General features: G+C 48.6%; 1 protein-coding gene across 2 annotated transcripts in view; it reads right to left on the bottom strand.

Annotated features, from left to right (window-relative positions):
• Positions 1–431: 431 nt before the first annotated feature.
• LOC126530528 (transcription factor E2F2-like) overlaps positions 432–16,576 on the bottom strand; it is a 42,970-nt gene continuing 26,825 nt past the window's right edge. For both annotated transcript variants that reach the window (XM_050177797.2, XM_055070635.2), the window contains exon 7: positions 432–3,924. In XM_050177797.2, coding sequence (XP_050033754.1) covers positions 3,695–3,924 — 230 coding nt within the window. In that variant the 3' untranslated portion in view covers positions 432–3,694. The remainder of the gene's footprint in view (positions 3,925–16,576) is intronic.

Here is a 16,576-nt window from a genome sequence, read left to right as displayed (position 1 = left end):
TTTCCCCTTCGAAACACTTACAATGGAAATACTCCATGTGGGAGGCAACATTCCTACAGAATTAGTGCAAGAAAGATTGCCACATCCAGTGCTTCACAGCAGTTTTGTGCAGATGAAACTGTCACAAATAGTTGTTGAGATTAATAACCTGCCACAGACAAGACAGTATTCATTACACAGGCACTATAGTTCTTATACTAGCCAGAAACACCCTATTGCTCCAAATAATTTTGTATACATCTCCTTTTTCGATGTAGTACAGTATGAAGCTCCGATAGATTGACTGACTTGTGCAGAAGTCTCCGTACTCATAAGTTGTGTCAGCGCCCCGTACACTCAGAAGCTGTACGTATCAGGACTATAGCACACCTTCAAATGTAAACCTTGGCTGGAACTGAAGCCTCACCAGACAAAAAGAAAGTACACTGAGCTATTGTATATAAAACGAAGTTTTATTTGGCAACAGCAACAAGCTAGCCCATGCAGCTGCTTGTGTAGCGTCACACGACCCAAATTCAACCTTCTAAAAAAAAAAAAACCTGTCAACATTTCATAGCAAACACATACACAAAATACCTACAAAAAGTGAAAAATATATGTTACATGCTATGTACAATGAACACCAGTTCTTGTTGCAAAATATAATACCTTGCTTCGTAATGGCAGTTCGCATCGCACACCAGAACAGGTGCGCTGGAGGTATTGCCCTAGTCAGACAACAGGCTTCATGTCAAAATAGGCAAGCCTCTTCCCCACGTTCACAGTTTCTCTCCTACAAGTGTCGACCGAGAGCTCGGCACACACGTCACTGGGGAAGGAGGGCAGGCACGAGGAATACTTCTTAAATCACACAAACACTCAAAGAGGAACACTCTGAAGGTTCCACCATCCCACAATACGATCGGGGAACGAGTACCTCCAAGCACACCCGCAAACTCTCACACCTCACATTCCACACACGCCCATTGCCATGCTGCAGTTCATGCAAAGGCACACAACACTTCTTAAAAGGCCATGCAGCCCAGGCTGCTGTGAGAATATCAGTGCCATGCTGGCAATGTCTCGATGCATCAAAAAACTGAGGAATGTTGGAGGCCGCCAGAACCGCCAGAAACTCCATTGCAAATGCCCCCTGTGCTCTGCACGTGCAAAACAAAAGTTTTCAGATGGCAAGCTGTCTCTCGTCATATAGGTGAACCTTCAGTGTTAACAGCCTTCTTAACGCAAAGCAGGAAAGCAACCGAGGTCCAACCTGAAGAAGAGCGTGATGGCACATTAAATGTACTGCGACAAAGGACACTTTATGGGAGGCAGAACACAGCGCACTGCCTCCATTCCTACAGCATGTCGCAGTCACCGAGCACTTAGATTTGCCAAGTGAAGAGAGCGAGGTTTACCTATGTTATGAGCACACTTGCATAACATCTTCCTACATGCACTCATTTACAGCATTCCTCACACCTTGATGTGTGACCAACAATTTCAGTTTGCACCCAGTGCACAGAGAAAAGTGACATCGAATTGAGTGCTCTGGCTACAGTTGGGTAAGCAGCTCAAGTTACTGCCCAAGCTGCTATGCTAACTTATGAAGCATGGCAATGCTAAAGGAAATCGCTGCTAACTCCACGCTGTCAAGCAGAAATGCACCACTAATTTAACCTTAACCAAACTAGCATTAGTGCTGAGCACATGGTGGTCAGGTTGTTCTTTCAGACAGTCCTAAAAACACCATTAAGGCGCTCATAAACGAGAGTTTCTTTTTCAGACTACTGCTTCATTTACAGGTTCACATCTACAATAGGGCTGGACCAGTTAACACAGATCCCACGAGCACATGCGAAGCCTGCATTAATGACTGTTGAAACTGCTGCCACATGTGGGCACCATGGCACACAAGGCCTGACTTAGAAATAGACTCTTCACATAAAAACATAGTGCAGCTGAACTTAAACACAGCAACCTCCGTGTAGTTTTGAAAGTTATCTTATGGCATACACGTCAAGGGTCTCTGTCTCAAGAGCCATGGGATCACTTAGGCCCACAGGCAGCTTCAAGGCAGATGTATCTCTGTGGTGACAAACCCTAACCTGTACCAAACCTTAACTAGTACCAGCGCTATCAGCAAGCAAGAAGCACCAACTTGATCTAAACTCACTGGGTAGCCAGCAGCCTAAATAAAAGGAACACAGTGCCTTTTCACTTCTCTTTCAAGTTTTCTGTGAATAGTGACTTCAAATTCTGAGCTCCTTCTTAAACTGTGACTCCTTTACTGCTGCCTGCTCATAAGTGAGTTATTCCAGAGGTATTAAAATGCCAGCTGTCACAATATTCATGTACCTTTGAAATCAAAGACTGCAAACTTCTCTTTATTTTTTTTGGCAGCAGTAAGCTGATGGCACTGATAGAGCTATAGAACAAGACTTATCAGCAATGTGACAGGTCACTGCTTCTCAAAAAGGAATCATTGGAAATCCCTAATCCCTGCCCCTGCTCGCACAAACAAGACTCTGATCTTTCAGCACCAAGGAAGCACTGCCATCAGCCGATCTTAAAGTGACAAAGTGATAAATAAAGCTTTATACAATTGAAAGCAGCAGTAACCAAAAGTCCATGTCACCTACCGAAATGTCCATGCTGCTAAAAAAAAAAAATTCAATGATGAAAGACAGTACCATCATTTCGCTATGTAAGCTGACTGCACTGTCATATTAGCACCCTGAATGGAAAATAATACATCCAAACAGCAAGACCAAGTACCTGCAGCTTTCAAAACTTCCCTGTTTCAGTGCCATACTAATGGCACAAAATATAAGACTAAAATGACTGAGTCAACCCGGCTCTGCAACCATCACCAGAGAGCAGATGGCAACCTCCTTCGTAATGCCCCTAATGTGGCCAAAGAAAGATAAATAAAAAGCACAGAAACGCAAAATTGCACAAACATTCCGCTATAATAATGTTCATGCTTTCTGCTGCAGCCGAGCTAGTTTCTAACTTCACATGTAGGCTGCGTGAGCTTGTGTGCTTTCGAAGGCAACAACGGCAAGACTTCTTCACAGCACAGGAACGCACATGAAGACTTCCACCAAGCTGCAGCACTCGGTGATGCAGCACCACATCAACAGCAAACGGGTTCCTTAAACACGACTAAGATACACTTAGTAAAACTTCATTCCAGAGGCAGCACCAGGGAGTAGACAATTGATGTGTATCTTTCTTCTGATGCGCCCCACTAAAGCCAAGCAAAAGAACACCACAGTCCATCCTCAAACAAGAGAGGACGCAGTCTAAAAACTATCTGTCAAAAGCATAAATATAAAACAGCAGAGTAGAAAATGAACAAAACAAACAAACAACAGACTCAACACACAGACAGAAACAACAAATACCAGCAAAAGACAAGGTCACACACACACATGTGGCGGAGAATCACTTAGAAACCCCAACATAGGCTCAACAGGTTTGATTTCCCATGGACAGTACTGTACACTATGTTGGCCACCTGCACTTATGCACAAGTAAGAAACGATGCGTGCACGTGCATGCTGTGGCAGTGCTATGTGGAGAGGGGGAGGGGAGAAGGGCGTCACCGGGGGAAGAGCCGGCAACGGCACGGCGCCTGTTTTTTTGTACTTGTCGGCACAGACAGACAGAGTCGGGGGGTGGGTTGGAATCATAAAGGAGAGACACGCCATCACTTGGACGGGGGGCAGAGGTCGGAAAAGTCGTAGTCGTCGAACAGGTCAGCGATGCCCTCAGCCTGGTCGAGAGTGAAGGCGTAGTCCTCCTCGGAAAGAGGGGGCTCCAGTTGCACAAAGCTGTCTGCTAGCAGCTGGTCCTCAGTTTGCAGCAGCAGCTGTCGGCCGCCCATTGGCCCGAGGTCATCCTCTTCTGAGATGAGGGCTCGCTTTAGGCACACCTCCTCTGCGCAGACAAAGAACCGGTTCATTCACTCTAGGTCACAAAATTCAGCTGCAACGCACCTGAATTTTTGTTAAGATGCTAAAGTGTCTACGCATGAGCAGTTGTGCCCGTCTTACGACAGTCACCGACCGGTAATTCAGGCTCAGCGGGGACCAATAATTGACCGAATAATCGCAGTCGAAGATATCACATTCGCAAGAAAATAAGTGAACTTATTTCCAAAGTGGCCAAAAAAAAAAAAAGCTCGGCCATTATTTATTAATTTATGTAGTGATACTGTCAACCTGCTTTTAAAGGGGCGTTTCTCCCAAACCTGAGGGCGTTCCCACCTATAGGTGGCAGTGGGACGCCATATGGAAAAGTGTTGCCACGGGAGGGGCCAGTTTTCAGGGTTTTGTTGTGCTCACAGGGTTTGATGGGATTTGCACGACGCAAACTCTTTCCCAGGATAATTCACCCCTCAAGAAAGCCGTGCTGGGCTGGGGGGCACCCGTGCCTACTTGAATAATTGGCGTGTAACCAGCGGCCATGCGGTTGCAAACACGCCACCTCCAGCAGCTGAGGCAGCCACTCACAAGCCATACCCTCAAATGAATACTTTCGGGGATACTTTCACTTTAGTTAAACTGGCACCAGGTGAGCAACGGCATTCTTGGCACAGTGCTGGGAACGATGTCAGATGTCAACGCGTCTCGTGCTAGTTCTGTGAAATATTGCAAAAGTGGAGGTATCCTTGAAAATGATCATTCAAGCGTATGATGCAAGTTTGTCAGTGCACTGCTGCGGGCACATACTACTGCCTGCAACCTGGGCAGTCCGTATCTTGAGCACTGTCATGCAGTTGATACAGATATACAAAAGTACAGTCAGTTGATTGCACTGACTCTTCCCCTAGCACTAATAGAAATCAACTGTGCTGCGACAGCCAAATGATCGCGGGTTTCTTTGCTACAGTCAGCGTCCAGTGCTTCCCTCACTAAATTGCCACCCCAATCATTGCAGACATCACAGATGGGGTTGGCACCAGTTGAAGCTACTTGAAGTCGGCCGGGACCATGTCGTTATTCAACAGGTAAATGAACAAATGCTGCACGCGTGGAAATCGCCATGACGATCCCCAAATTCGGCTTTTACACCTTGGCCTATGGTTTGGGCGCGATTGCCAACTGCTATATCAACAAGGATTTGCTAGTTTCGGTTTCGTGGAGTTGTCAGGATGTATGAAAACCAAAATATTGTTATTTCGGCTAGACTCGGTGGCCAGGTGGCCAAATTAATACACAGTAGCACAGGCAGAGACTGAATTACCAAACATCAATTTGTTAGGTGTCCCAAAATTTTGGTTGTCCTTACACATTAAGTCTATGGGGCCAGTGACAGTGCCACGAAGCTGTTAAAAAAATCTAGCAAGCATCTCTGAATTACTGGTGTCGAATTATTGGTCAGTAGCTGAATTTCTGTACATTCACAGCTGACTGAAATGCACACACAAGAAAACAAACTAGAAGGCAATTTTCTTTTCCACATACATAGCTGTGCATGACACTGATGTGGCTCATTCACAGAGGCATAGTTTTGGGGGCCGAGCACATTCAGCATTACGGTGCACCACAATCACACAACTCACTCTTCAGCAATCGGGCAGAAAAAGTGTTCTTTAACCTTCTCGTGCGCATTTCATTAAGGCGTAACAGTACATAGACATGAGAGCAGATAGGCCCAATTTATTTTAATGCAACTGGAATGTGTGCACTCCCGCCTTTATAAAGCAAATTGTTGTGATTTGACGTGATGCACACACAAATAATCTCAAACCACTTAGTGGAGTTGACCCGAGAGAAGTATGCATGCGTCTGTAGTCTAATAGGTAGAGCTTTGGGCTCTTGTCTGCCTTCTCCTCCTCACGCGCCACCATCCTTCACGGCTCACCCTCGCATGCTTTCACTTACACCTAAAGCATACAGTGCGCAGGGTTTAATAGGACCTTATCGCACTTGGACCTCATACGAAACATGAGGCCACAGCGCTTTCGCAGTGGCTCTCAGGTGTGCGGCACACGATTTGATAGGTGTGTGTGCAAGCAGCCACATGAAATTCACCAATTTCCCCACCTGCGTCTGTGGAAGTTTTTATTTATTCTCTTGGTACTCCTTCACAGCGGCAGTGAAATTGCATTTTATTGAACTCATGTATAAGCACATTTCTTAAAGGCCAACTGCAACGAAATTTTCGGCCGTGTAAAAAGCCCAGTTCGAGATATTTAGACATGTAGCCTCTGTGCAAAATCTTAAGCTTGAAATACAGGTCAATGCATCACAGAGCTCGCAAAATCAATGTTTTTCATACCGAAACTGAAAAAATCGCCACCATTATCGCCTGGCAGAAGCGACGTACAGTGAAAAATGTGGAGAAACAGCACCCGCGCTGTCTGCTTTTCTTGCTTGTATTCCGTTCCGGTGTATCAGCGAACAGGTCCAGCACGTCTGCTTACCACAGAGTTAGTGTACTTTGTTAGCTGCTTCGTGCGCTGTGACAACGCTGTTGTGCACCCGCGATGGTCTTTTAATGCTAAGTATTCTCCGAGTCCAGCCGGGTTTCTCTATCTGGTTGTCTACATTCAACAGCAGGGCTTCAATGCGTTCTGCTTCCATTTGAAGAAGAGTGCAATGGGGTGGCCAAGCTAAAGGTGCGGTATAGGCCGGCTTAACTCAGACACGATCCATGCGTGGCACATATACGCTGCATTGGCAGAAACTAGGCGCTTTACAGTCTAGTGTGGCTGGTGCGGGAAGAGAACATGGCCTATCGCAAACTGGATCAGCTGGAACAGGGTGCATCGCGTGCTAGCTTGGCTGACCAGCAGCATGCTGTTCGGGTTCACTGAAGCGAGCGTGTTGCATTTGTGCCTTCGACAAACAAAGAAGCACTCGCATGCCGCGCACTTGTCCACTAGCGCACTTGTCCACTTGTCCACTGATCGCTGCGCTTCTGCGGATCACGTTTAAAGTGCAGGGTAAAATTTTAGCAATCTTGGAGTCTTCCGGCATGACGTATCCAACCTAACCAACGGCTGCTTGGCCCAATGGAAGCGCTGGGCTCGTCGACCGATCAGACAACTACCGCCAACTACAGTAAAGGATATTAAGTAGCCGATGCTTGGCATGCCGGGCTACAGGGGCTCGGTGCTAAGTGTGCATAAACTCACGGCCAGAGAGGCGGGACTGTGGGCGTAATAAACCTTCATCCATTTCGCTCCGGCAGCATTGCATTCCTGCACTGCTTGCGTCGCATCTACACCATGGCCGCCACATCACATTCTCCTTCATGACAAATGCAGCATGCAGTTCCTCCTCATTTCCGGCGCTATGTCAGAAAGGCTTTCGTTCGTCTACTTCCACATGTCTAACCCAGAGGCGTACGAAATGTCTTGAAGATGATGCACGACCGGAAATGATTGCTCAATATTGCCCCTGAATACAATTTACCCTTGGCTTTCATGTACCATCACAGCTTACAGTACTTATAGTCACCCCGAGAAAGCACTTGCCAAGCAGGTATTGATGGGTAAGTCACTGTGCTGTTGAAACCTAGCTTGTGCAGCTTCGTCAACTGCAGTTTACATGCTTTGTGTGCGTTGGCTGGTCTGCATTGGGTGGTCTGCTGCGCCACGGTGCACACTTTCGCTCTGAAAGCTGGGACAGGAAAGATATGTTCAGCTTTCTTCTAGTCAGCGTTGTGTACTACACAGCTATCGCTCGTGTTCGAGTACGTATTCGAGCACCCGACGGCCATGCAACACATCGACATTCTTGCCACAGATCAAATCACAAGTGGAATAGGGAGAACACACGCCGAGAGAGATGCCTGTCAACTCACCAATGATGAGCGAGCAATGCGCCTGGTTGCCGAGGCGCAACAGAGAGATCAACAGTTGCATACAGCTTTTCGATACGGTGTAGACCGCTTATAACGTAAGTCGCGGGAGTTGTAAAAATCCGCGCTATAAGCAGTACCGCGTTATAACTAAAAAAATTCTATTTTCGGCTTTCGCCTATGCCAAACGGACCACCCACCTTTCAAACAATTTATTACATACAGTGTAGACCACTTATAACATAAGTCGTGGGAGTTGTAAAAATCTGCACTATAAGCGGTACCGCATTATAACCAAAGCATGCTTTTTTTGGCTTTTGCCTATGCCAAATGGACCACCCACCTTTCAAACAATTTATTACATACAGTGTATACCGTTTATAACATAAGTTGCGGGAGTTGTAAAAATCCGCGCTACAAGCGGTACCGCGTCATAACCAAAGCATGCTTTTTTTGGCTTTTGCCTATGCCAAACGGACCACCCACCTTCCAAACACAATTTCTTACATATTTCACTCCCACACACATGCAACACAATTGCAACACAGCACAGAAACCAAGTTCTCCTGACAAGTGCGGCATCAGCGAAACAATGCTGTTATTTTCGCCTGGAGATTTTTTTTTAACAGCAGTTCGAACAATTTCGTCCTCTACAAGGCTCAAGCACTGAAGCGCTTTCTCACTCAAACTGTTCTTTGCGCAGTACATCTTCACTTTGCTGAGGTATCCCAAAGCGTCTTTGCACGGGAATCTGGGTCTGACGTCAGGTCGTCCGACTCGTCTTCGGTTGCAAGCTCCGTGCTACCGCACACTGCTGCGTTGATCGCATCATCCATGCTTACTTCCTCACAGACGGGAAGCTCCGACTCACCGGCAGGTGTATGTAGTAGAAACAAACTTGCTTTCAACAAGGCCGGACCACCCATCGTCAGTGTTTACTGTCTCATCGGCAACCTTGTTGCTCAGCTGATCGGCGTCAAGAGCCTCTGCATTATACACGAAGCCTGCTTTGTTGAAGCACTTGCTTATTGTAGTGGCTTTTACCTGCCACCACGAAGCGGCAACTATATCAATCGCGCCCCTTAAATTCACTTTAAGAGGCTGCTGCTGCTGCATGCTCAGCAAAACTCTTTCGCAGATGTGTTTTTTGTAAAGTGCCTTTACGGTTGCGATGACACCCTGGTCGAGCGGCTGACATTTCACAGTCGTGTTGGCAGGCAGAAACTTTAACTTGACTGCTGTCAACTTTGGCTTGATGTTGTGGGCTGTGAAGTTGTCGAGAATGAACACGACCTGTCGCTTCTCTGCCACCATGTCTTTATCGAACCTGCAAAGCCAGCGATGGACTCGCCGTTGACGTCACCGCTTTCACTGCACATCACTTTGCAGCTGATGCCATGGCAATCCTTGAATCGCTGGATCCATCCACTAGGTGGGTTGAAGTCGTCGTGGCCTAAAACAGCACCAAGGGACTTGGCTTTTTGTTGGAGCAAGGGGCCACTCACTGGTATGCTCCGAGCCCTAACTTAACAGAACCATATGAAGAGCGCAGCGTCCACGTCTTTGTACTTCGACGCACGTATTCTCTTCCATGACAGGGAAGACGAATCTTGCTGCAGTTTCTGCCACAATTTGTCCTTGTTCTTGTATATGGTCGACACGTTTGCGCCGGAAACGCCGTCTTTGGCCGCCACCGACACCTTCTCCAGCCCACTTTCTATGTCCCTTATAACACATTCCTTCGTCTCCAGCGATAAGACATGCCTCTTTCTCACACCGCTTGAAGATGCCGCCGACGCCATGGTGACAAAAGCCCGACAACACACGTGCACAGAGGACAACTACGACACGACGAGATCCTGACGTGCACACACCAAATGCAACAAAGAGAGTGAAAAAAAAAAAAAAAAAAAGGAGTGCGCTATCGCTGCTACCCTGCACTCAGTGCAGCGCACACACTGATTGGATGCTGCTATAGTGACAAAAACACTCACCCTCCTCCCTCTAAAGTATCCCGCCCTTCTCCTCCTTTTTGTTTCGCTTTTCGCCGCTGATCTCCACGCGCATGCCAAACTAGTCAGTACGGTCTCCCACTGCTTGGGTGTGGGGTTGGGTAATTGCGGGGCCACCTTCACGTTGGGGCACGCCCATGTGGTGATACAGGGAGGCGTAATCGTTATAAAGGGGACATTTGTACGAATATAGTGTAGGGTGTATTGCATGTAGTCTGCTTAAATGGGGGTATGATACATTGGTTTGTACCGTAAAAACCGGACTATAGGTCGGACCGGAATATAGGTCGATCCCCCAACTAACGAATCCTCAAAATGAAAAAAAAAAAAGTATCCTTTTCAATGGCAAAAGTACCGAAAGACATGACACCCTTACCTTGAAACAAATGCGACTCGGGGGGTTGCACAATGGTGACAGTATTTATTTAAATGCTGCTCGCATGTGCACCCGGCCAAGTTTTTAGCGGTTTCGCGCGATCATCGACACGCGTGCTTGTCAACACCTTATTAATGGCACTGAGCAGCGAAACAAACGAGATACGCGCATGTGTACACATGCCCTTACTTTCGCTATTTCGCCGCTCCGTGCCGTGATGATAAGGTGCTGACAAACACGCGGGTCGATGGTCGCGCGATACTGTTAAAAGTTCGTCGGGTGTACAGTACACAGAAGGGCACGAAGTGCGCAAGCGCTACTCCAAATCAGAGCAACGCCTTTGATCAGAGTCGGATGACGAGTGCTTCTCGCTGCCCAGTCCATAGGCGCGTGCAATCTCTACCGCTTTCAAACGGATGCATTCGGCAGTCACAGGCAGCGATCTTACACGCAGCTCGCGGACGGACTCCGCAACCTTGCCTTCCAGTTCTGCAGTCCACTGCGATCCGGCACGAAATGACGTTTTCTTTTGGTTGCTGCAAGTTGTAATACGTTGCTTTTGCCTCCGCCACTACCGAATGCTCTTTTCGGATACTTCAAGTTCGCGCTGTGCCGCCAGGTTGCCGTGGGCTTCCGCGTACTCAATCGCCTTTTTCTTGAAGGCGACGGTGAACTGACGTCGGCTTCCGCTCCCGCTCATTTTGAAACAAAATGAAAGTGCAGCCTTTAATTAATATAACTTTGCGACAACAGAAACGCAAAATGCCGGTGTCACAGGTGCCACAGCGTCGCTACGCCGCCATGCTGCTGATGGCGATGGCGAAGGCGGCTGTTTACTTTATCCGCCCATTGTTGCAAGACTTCCGTAGTTTTTCCGCCAATGTCCGGTATATAAGTCGAGGGTCGACTTTTCGCGATGGGTTTTTGAAAAAAAGTTCGACCTATATTCCGGTTTTTACGGTAGTTGTTGACATGTTGCGGCGTCTTCACATGAGAGGGTCCTGTGTGGAGGTGGGTATTGTCGTCTGTTCAATCTGTGGTGTTGTTGTATGGCGTTGTATTGTAAAGGTACTGGCTCCATGGATGTAGCCGTATCCCTCTCTTGTGGCGCCCGGGAGGCATGAGCTCGGGCTACAGCGTGCGCACACTGATTTCCACGGAGGGACTCGTGTCCTGGAGTCCACACTATTTCAACGTCCGGAAATTGGTAGGCTTGTTTGAGGAGTCGGTGGGCGATTGAAGATATTCTGCCTCTCACGTAGCTATGGCAAGCTGCCTGGGAGTCAGTAATAATTGTGACGTACTCCTGGTCAGGCTAGAGATGATGGCCAAGGCGATGGCTGTCTGCTCCGCTATGAGGGCGCTGGCAGTGCGGACCGTCATCGAGACCACCTCTTGTAGGTTATACAGTGCAGTCCACTTATAACGATACCACATATAACGATATATCGGTTATAACGATGGGTCGACATGAGAGTGTCATTTTATGCATTAGGTCTATGGGGAAAAAAACCATTTATAACGATAGGTTATTCACCGCATATCGGATGTAACGATCAAAATTTTGCAGTCTGGACGGCGTTTTCCGTGCCAAATAATCGTAACGTTTGCGTTGCTTAGTTCCCTGAAACGAACGATGTCGAGACAAGGCGATGTTTACCTCCGTAAGTTCGTATCTGCCGCCATTACCGCGCAGCGCGTCTCGCCCCGCCCGCGCACGAGTAGGCGCAGCCAACGTTGGCGCAGCGCGCCACAAGATGGCGCTAGCTGCTTCATGCGCGTCGGCCACAGTCGCTCCGAAAGAGAGAGAAAGAAAAAAAGAAGCGACAAGCAAAGCGGCGCGGTGGCGCCCGTCCCGCGTCTCTCTCGCGATAGCAGGCTGACGCCACCGAAGCAGCGTGCAACCAACGGTTCAACCCAGTTCGAAGATGGCGCCGACAAAGCGCAAAGCTGTGTCGCTTGACACGAAGATGGATATTTTACAGGACTCTCGATGCGGCTTCAAGGTGAGCGCCCTCGTGAAGAAGTATGAGCTCGTCCAGTTAACGATATCAACCATCTTGAAAACCGGGAGCACCGCGATTGTGAAGGCAGGAGCTATCAGCGGCCATTCCGATCAGCGGAAAAGGGGTTAGAGACCCCTTGTACGCCGATGTTGAAGAGGCGCTTTACCAGTGGTTCATCACCAATGGCTTAAAGAAGGCGGGCTTTCTGCGTAAGGACGAACTTCCCCAACCCGCTGAGACCGACCCGGTGGAAGTCGCTGACATAACCGAGCTCTGGGAGCTCGTTCCTACTGGTGACACAAGTGGTGTGTCGAAGGAGGAGTTTTTGACTGCAGACAGTGCTGCCTCGTTCTGCGATGAGGTCACCGACGAGGCGATCGCCGAAGATGTGCTGTCTCGACAGACGCAAAGTTGTGCGACGGTGGCGACGGCATCAGCGACAGTGACAACGAGATCGACAGTGGCTCCTTGACCTCGACCACGATGTCCACGCAAAGTGCACTGTCGTCGATCGACTCCTTAATTGACTTTATGCATGCTAAAGGATTGCCGCCAGTGTTCGCGCAGCAGCTGGAATCCATGCACACCGCGGTTGTGAAGCTGAAGCTGCCGCAAAAGCAAGTGCAGATTTCGGACTATTTCGGCGCGCCTAATCCTTGACACGGTCATTGGCGCTAGAAATAAAGTTTGTTTTTCACGGCCTACTGTATACATCATCTATTCTTTACAGCAAGTAGCGAATTCGAGTTCAGAGCTGCAAAGGTAAAGAGCGCAAACACGTTTAAAAAAAAATTTTTTTTTTTGATAACTGCAGTCCAGATATAGCGATCATCGGTTATAACGATCATATTTTTCGTCTTTATCGATATCGTTATAAGTGGACTGCACTGTAGTCGACAACGTTGGCCGTCATGGCTGCTTTTTGGGGGTACTGTGCGGCATCTGTGTATAGTGTGGTGGGGAAACTGCCACATTTTGTCTGTAGAGTCTTTGCGCGAGCTTGACGACAATCGACATGATGTTCCAGGTGCATGCTTCTGCGGATAGGGGGCTACCTTTATGTGCTCCCAGAAGTTGGGGGCCAGATGGATTCCTTGTTCATGGCCTTTGCCGTGTGTGGGGTAGCCCAGGTGCGCTAGGACTGTTCTTCCTGTTGGTGTGAGGGATAGGCGTTCTCGTTGGCTTGTGAGGTAGGCGTCTATGATTTCTCTTTTGTATTATGGACTCCTAGGGCTTCAAGCTTCAGTGTCGCTGTTCCCGGTGGTAGGCTGAACGCTTGCTTGTAGGCTTTCCGAAGAAGTAAGTCTAATTGATCTATCTCCTTGGGAGTGAGGGGTAAGCACGGGGCAGCATAGGCAATGCGGCTGATTATCAGGGCCTGGACGAGCTGTGTTACGTCTTCTTTCAGTCTGTATTGTTTGGTGGTGATGCGGCTGACCATTCGCATGATTTGGAAGGTGGTCTGCTTGAGACTTTGGATGGTGTATGCGCCTCCGCCATTCTGTTGTATGTGGAGGCCGAGAATGCGGACGCGGTTTACTATGGGTATTTCTTTGTCGTCGAGCGCGAGTGTGATGTGGGGTAGTTCATTGAGTTTTCTTCGTGATTTCTGTCGAACGACTAATACCGTAAGAAGCGGAATATAGGTCGAACTTTTTTTCAAAAAACCATTGCGAAAAGTCGACCCTCGTCTTATATACCGGACAGTGGCGGAAAAGCTGCGGAAGTCTTGCAACAATGGGCGGAGGAAGTAAACAGCCGCCTTCACCATCACCATCAGCAGCAGCGCGGCGACATTGTGGTACCGCCATTTTGCATTTGCATTGTCACAAAGTTATATTGGTTAAAGGCTGCTTTTTCACATTTTATTTCAAAATGAGCGGAAGCTGACGGCAATTCACCGTCGCCTTCAAGGAAAAGGCAATTGAGTACGAGGAAGCCCACAGCAACCTGGCGTAACAGCACGAATTTGGAGTACAGTCGCCGACCGATTTTCCGGACTCCGAAAATTCAGACATGCCCGATTATTCGGTCAGCCTCGCGGCACCGCCATTCTCCCCATAGACCATAATGTATGACAACTGCCGAAAGTTCGGACACCTTGCAACCTCTCGTCTGATTTTTCGGACACTCCTTGAGCCAACTCGGTCGAGAGCACCATGCACCGACTCTGACCGGTGCATGGTTCGACTTGCTGAACGCCATTTTTGTTTTGAACGGAGCTTCCTTGCTGCCCCACGAAGTGGCACTACTGGAAATCCCCGCTCATCATCATCGTTTCTGCCTGGTTAGATAGAGTGGCTCTGCAGCAGTTCCGGTTTCAGCTTAGTAAGCCACGTCAAGACAATCCAGCAGCTGATTTGTTTCTTCGCTGACGCTGCGAGCAGGCCGTGTTTATCGTTTCTGCGACTGGTGTCGGCACGGTGGTGTTTGCTTTGCGTGCTGTGTCGAGGTTTCGGTGAGCCAATGAGGCATACGTAAACATCATGTCAAAGGGCTAATGGCGCCGACAGTGCCCGCGCAGACTGCGCTGGGGAATGCCGGCAAGCGGGTGCCGGGAGCCCTAAGACTTGTCGCCTTCCGATGTGCTCCCTACTGACGCGGAAAATGTTCTGCCGAGACCTGCGCAGTGGTTGCATTGCGATTCCGGACACCGTCTCATTTGACAGTTTCATAGGTGCTGACACTGCTGTATTGACATGCGCAGAACTCGACGACGGCAAGATCATTCGTCAGGTTTCTGCTGCACCGCCGGACGATGACTCCGAGTCGGAAGATGACGCACCATGTGCTACGCTGCCGTCGCATGCAGAGCGTGTACAAGCAGTGACTGTGCTTTCAGCCGCTAATAGTGACCGTACGACCCTCTCCGAGATTCAGGCTTATCTGATTGCGCGTAAACGGAACAGCGTGCAACGGCGCATTCACGATTTCTTCCAAGCCTACTGCCGAGCCCGAATAAGTACGTGGAAATAAAGGATTTATTTTTTTTTTCTTAATCTGCTTTTTCGGACACCTGTTTATTCGGACATTTTCGCAGTCCCCGTGAGGTCCGAATAAACGGTCGGCGACTGTATCCGAAAAGAGCATTCGGTACTGGCGGAGGCAGAAGCAGCGTATTCAACTTGCAGCAACCAAAAGAAAACGTCATTTCGTGGGCGAACCGCAGAACGGGAAGACAAGGTTGCGGAGTTCGTCCTGAAGCTGCATGTAAGATCGCTGCCTGTGACTGCCGAACGCATCCGTTTGAAAGCGATAGAGATCGCGCGCGCCTTTGGACTGGGCAGCGAGAAGCACTCGTCATCCGACTCTAGTTCGGACGACTCTGATCAAAGGCGTTGCTCTGATTCGGAGTAGTGCTTGCGCTCTTCGTGCCCTTCTGTGTACTGTACACCTGGCCAATTTTTAACAGTATCGCGCGACCATCGACCCACGTGTTTGTCAGCACCTTATCATCCCGACACGGAGCGGCGAAATAGCGAAAGTAAGCGCATGTGTACACATGCGCGTATCTCGTTTGTTTCGCCGCTCAGCACCGTTAATAAGGTGCTGACAAGCACGCAGGTCGATGGTCGTGCGATACTGTTAAAAACTTGGCCAGGTGCACATGCGAGTAGCATTTAAATAAATACTGTCACCATTGTGCAACCGGCCAAGTCGCATTTGTTTCGAGGTAAAGGTAAGGGTGTCTTCAGGTACTTTTGACATTGAAAAAGATTGTTTTTTTTTTTTTCATTTTTAGAATTCGTTAGTTGGGGGATCGACCTATATTCCAGTCCGACCTATAGTCCGGTTTTTATGGTAGTTCTGACTTCTCGGGGGAGCACCGGAGACCGCTTGTTTTTGCATATTGCTGGACGACGTCAGTTGCTTACTGAAAGGCGTCTTGTTTCTCTCCTTTGGAACCAGTGGTGGTCCACATAGTGATGTCATCGGCGTATACTGCATGCCTGATTCCTAGTATTGTCGAGTTTGTCAGGTAATTTCGTCGTAGCAATATTGAAAAGGGTGGGTGATAGAACAGCACCTTGTGGGGTTCCTTTGTTGTGGGTAGGTAACGTAGGGGTTCTGAGTGAGCCAATGCCTATAGTGGTCGTGCGGTTGCTTAGAAAAGTGCGTATATAATTGTAAGTATTACGACCATAGTTCGTGAGACTTAGGTTTGTAAGGATGGTATGATGAGCCACATTGTCGAAAGCGCCTTTGAGATCGAGTGCTAGAATCGCTCCGGCGTTGTGTGGCGAGATGTGTTCAAGGACTTGGCGCAGGCAATCCGTCTCATGCGCACGTTGCAAACGGAGCGAAGTGTGGCACGACCAATTCGCTAATCTGGAGATTGCACGAGGCAGCGCATGGGTGATGCATGGGCACGATTCACAGCAACT

Source organism: Dermacentor andersoni, chromosome 4 (assembly GCF_023375885.2).
Source record: "Dermacentor andersoni chromosome 4, qqDerAnde1_hic_scaffold, whole genome shotgun sequence".
Taxonomy (NCBI): Eukaryota; Metazoa; Arthropoda; class Arachnida; order Ixodida; family Ixodidae; genus Dermacentor; species Dermacentor andersoni.
This window is presented reverse-complemented; position numbering and strand designations above follow the sequence as displayed.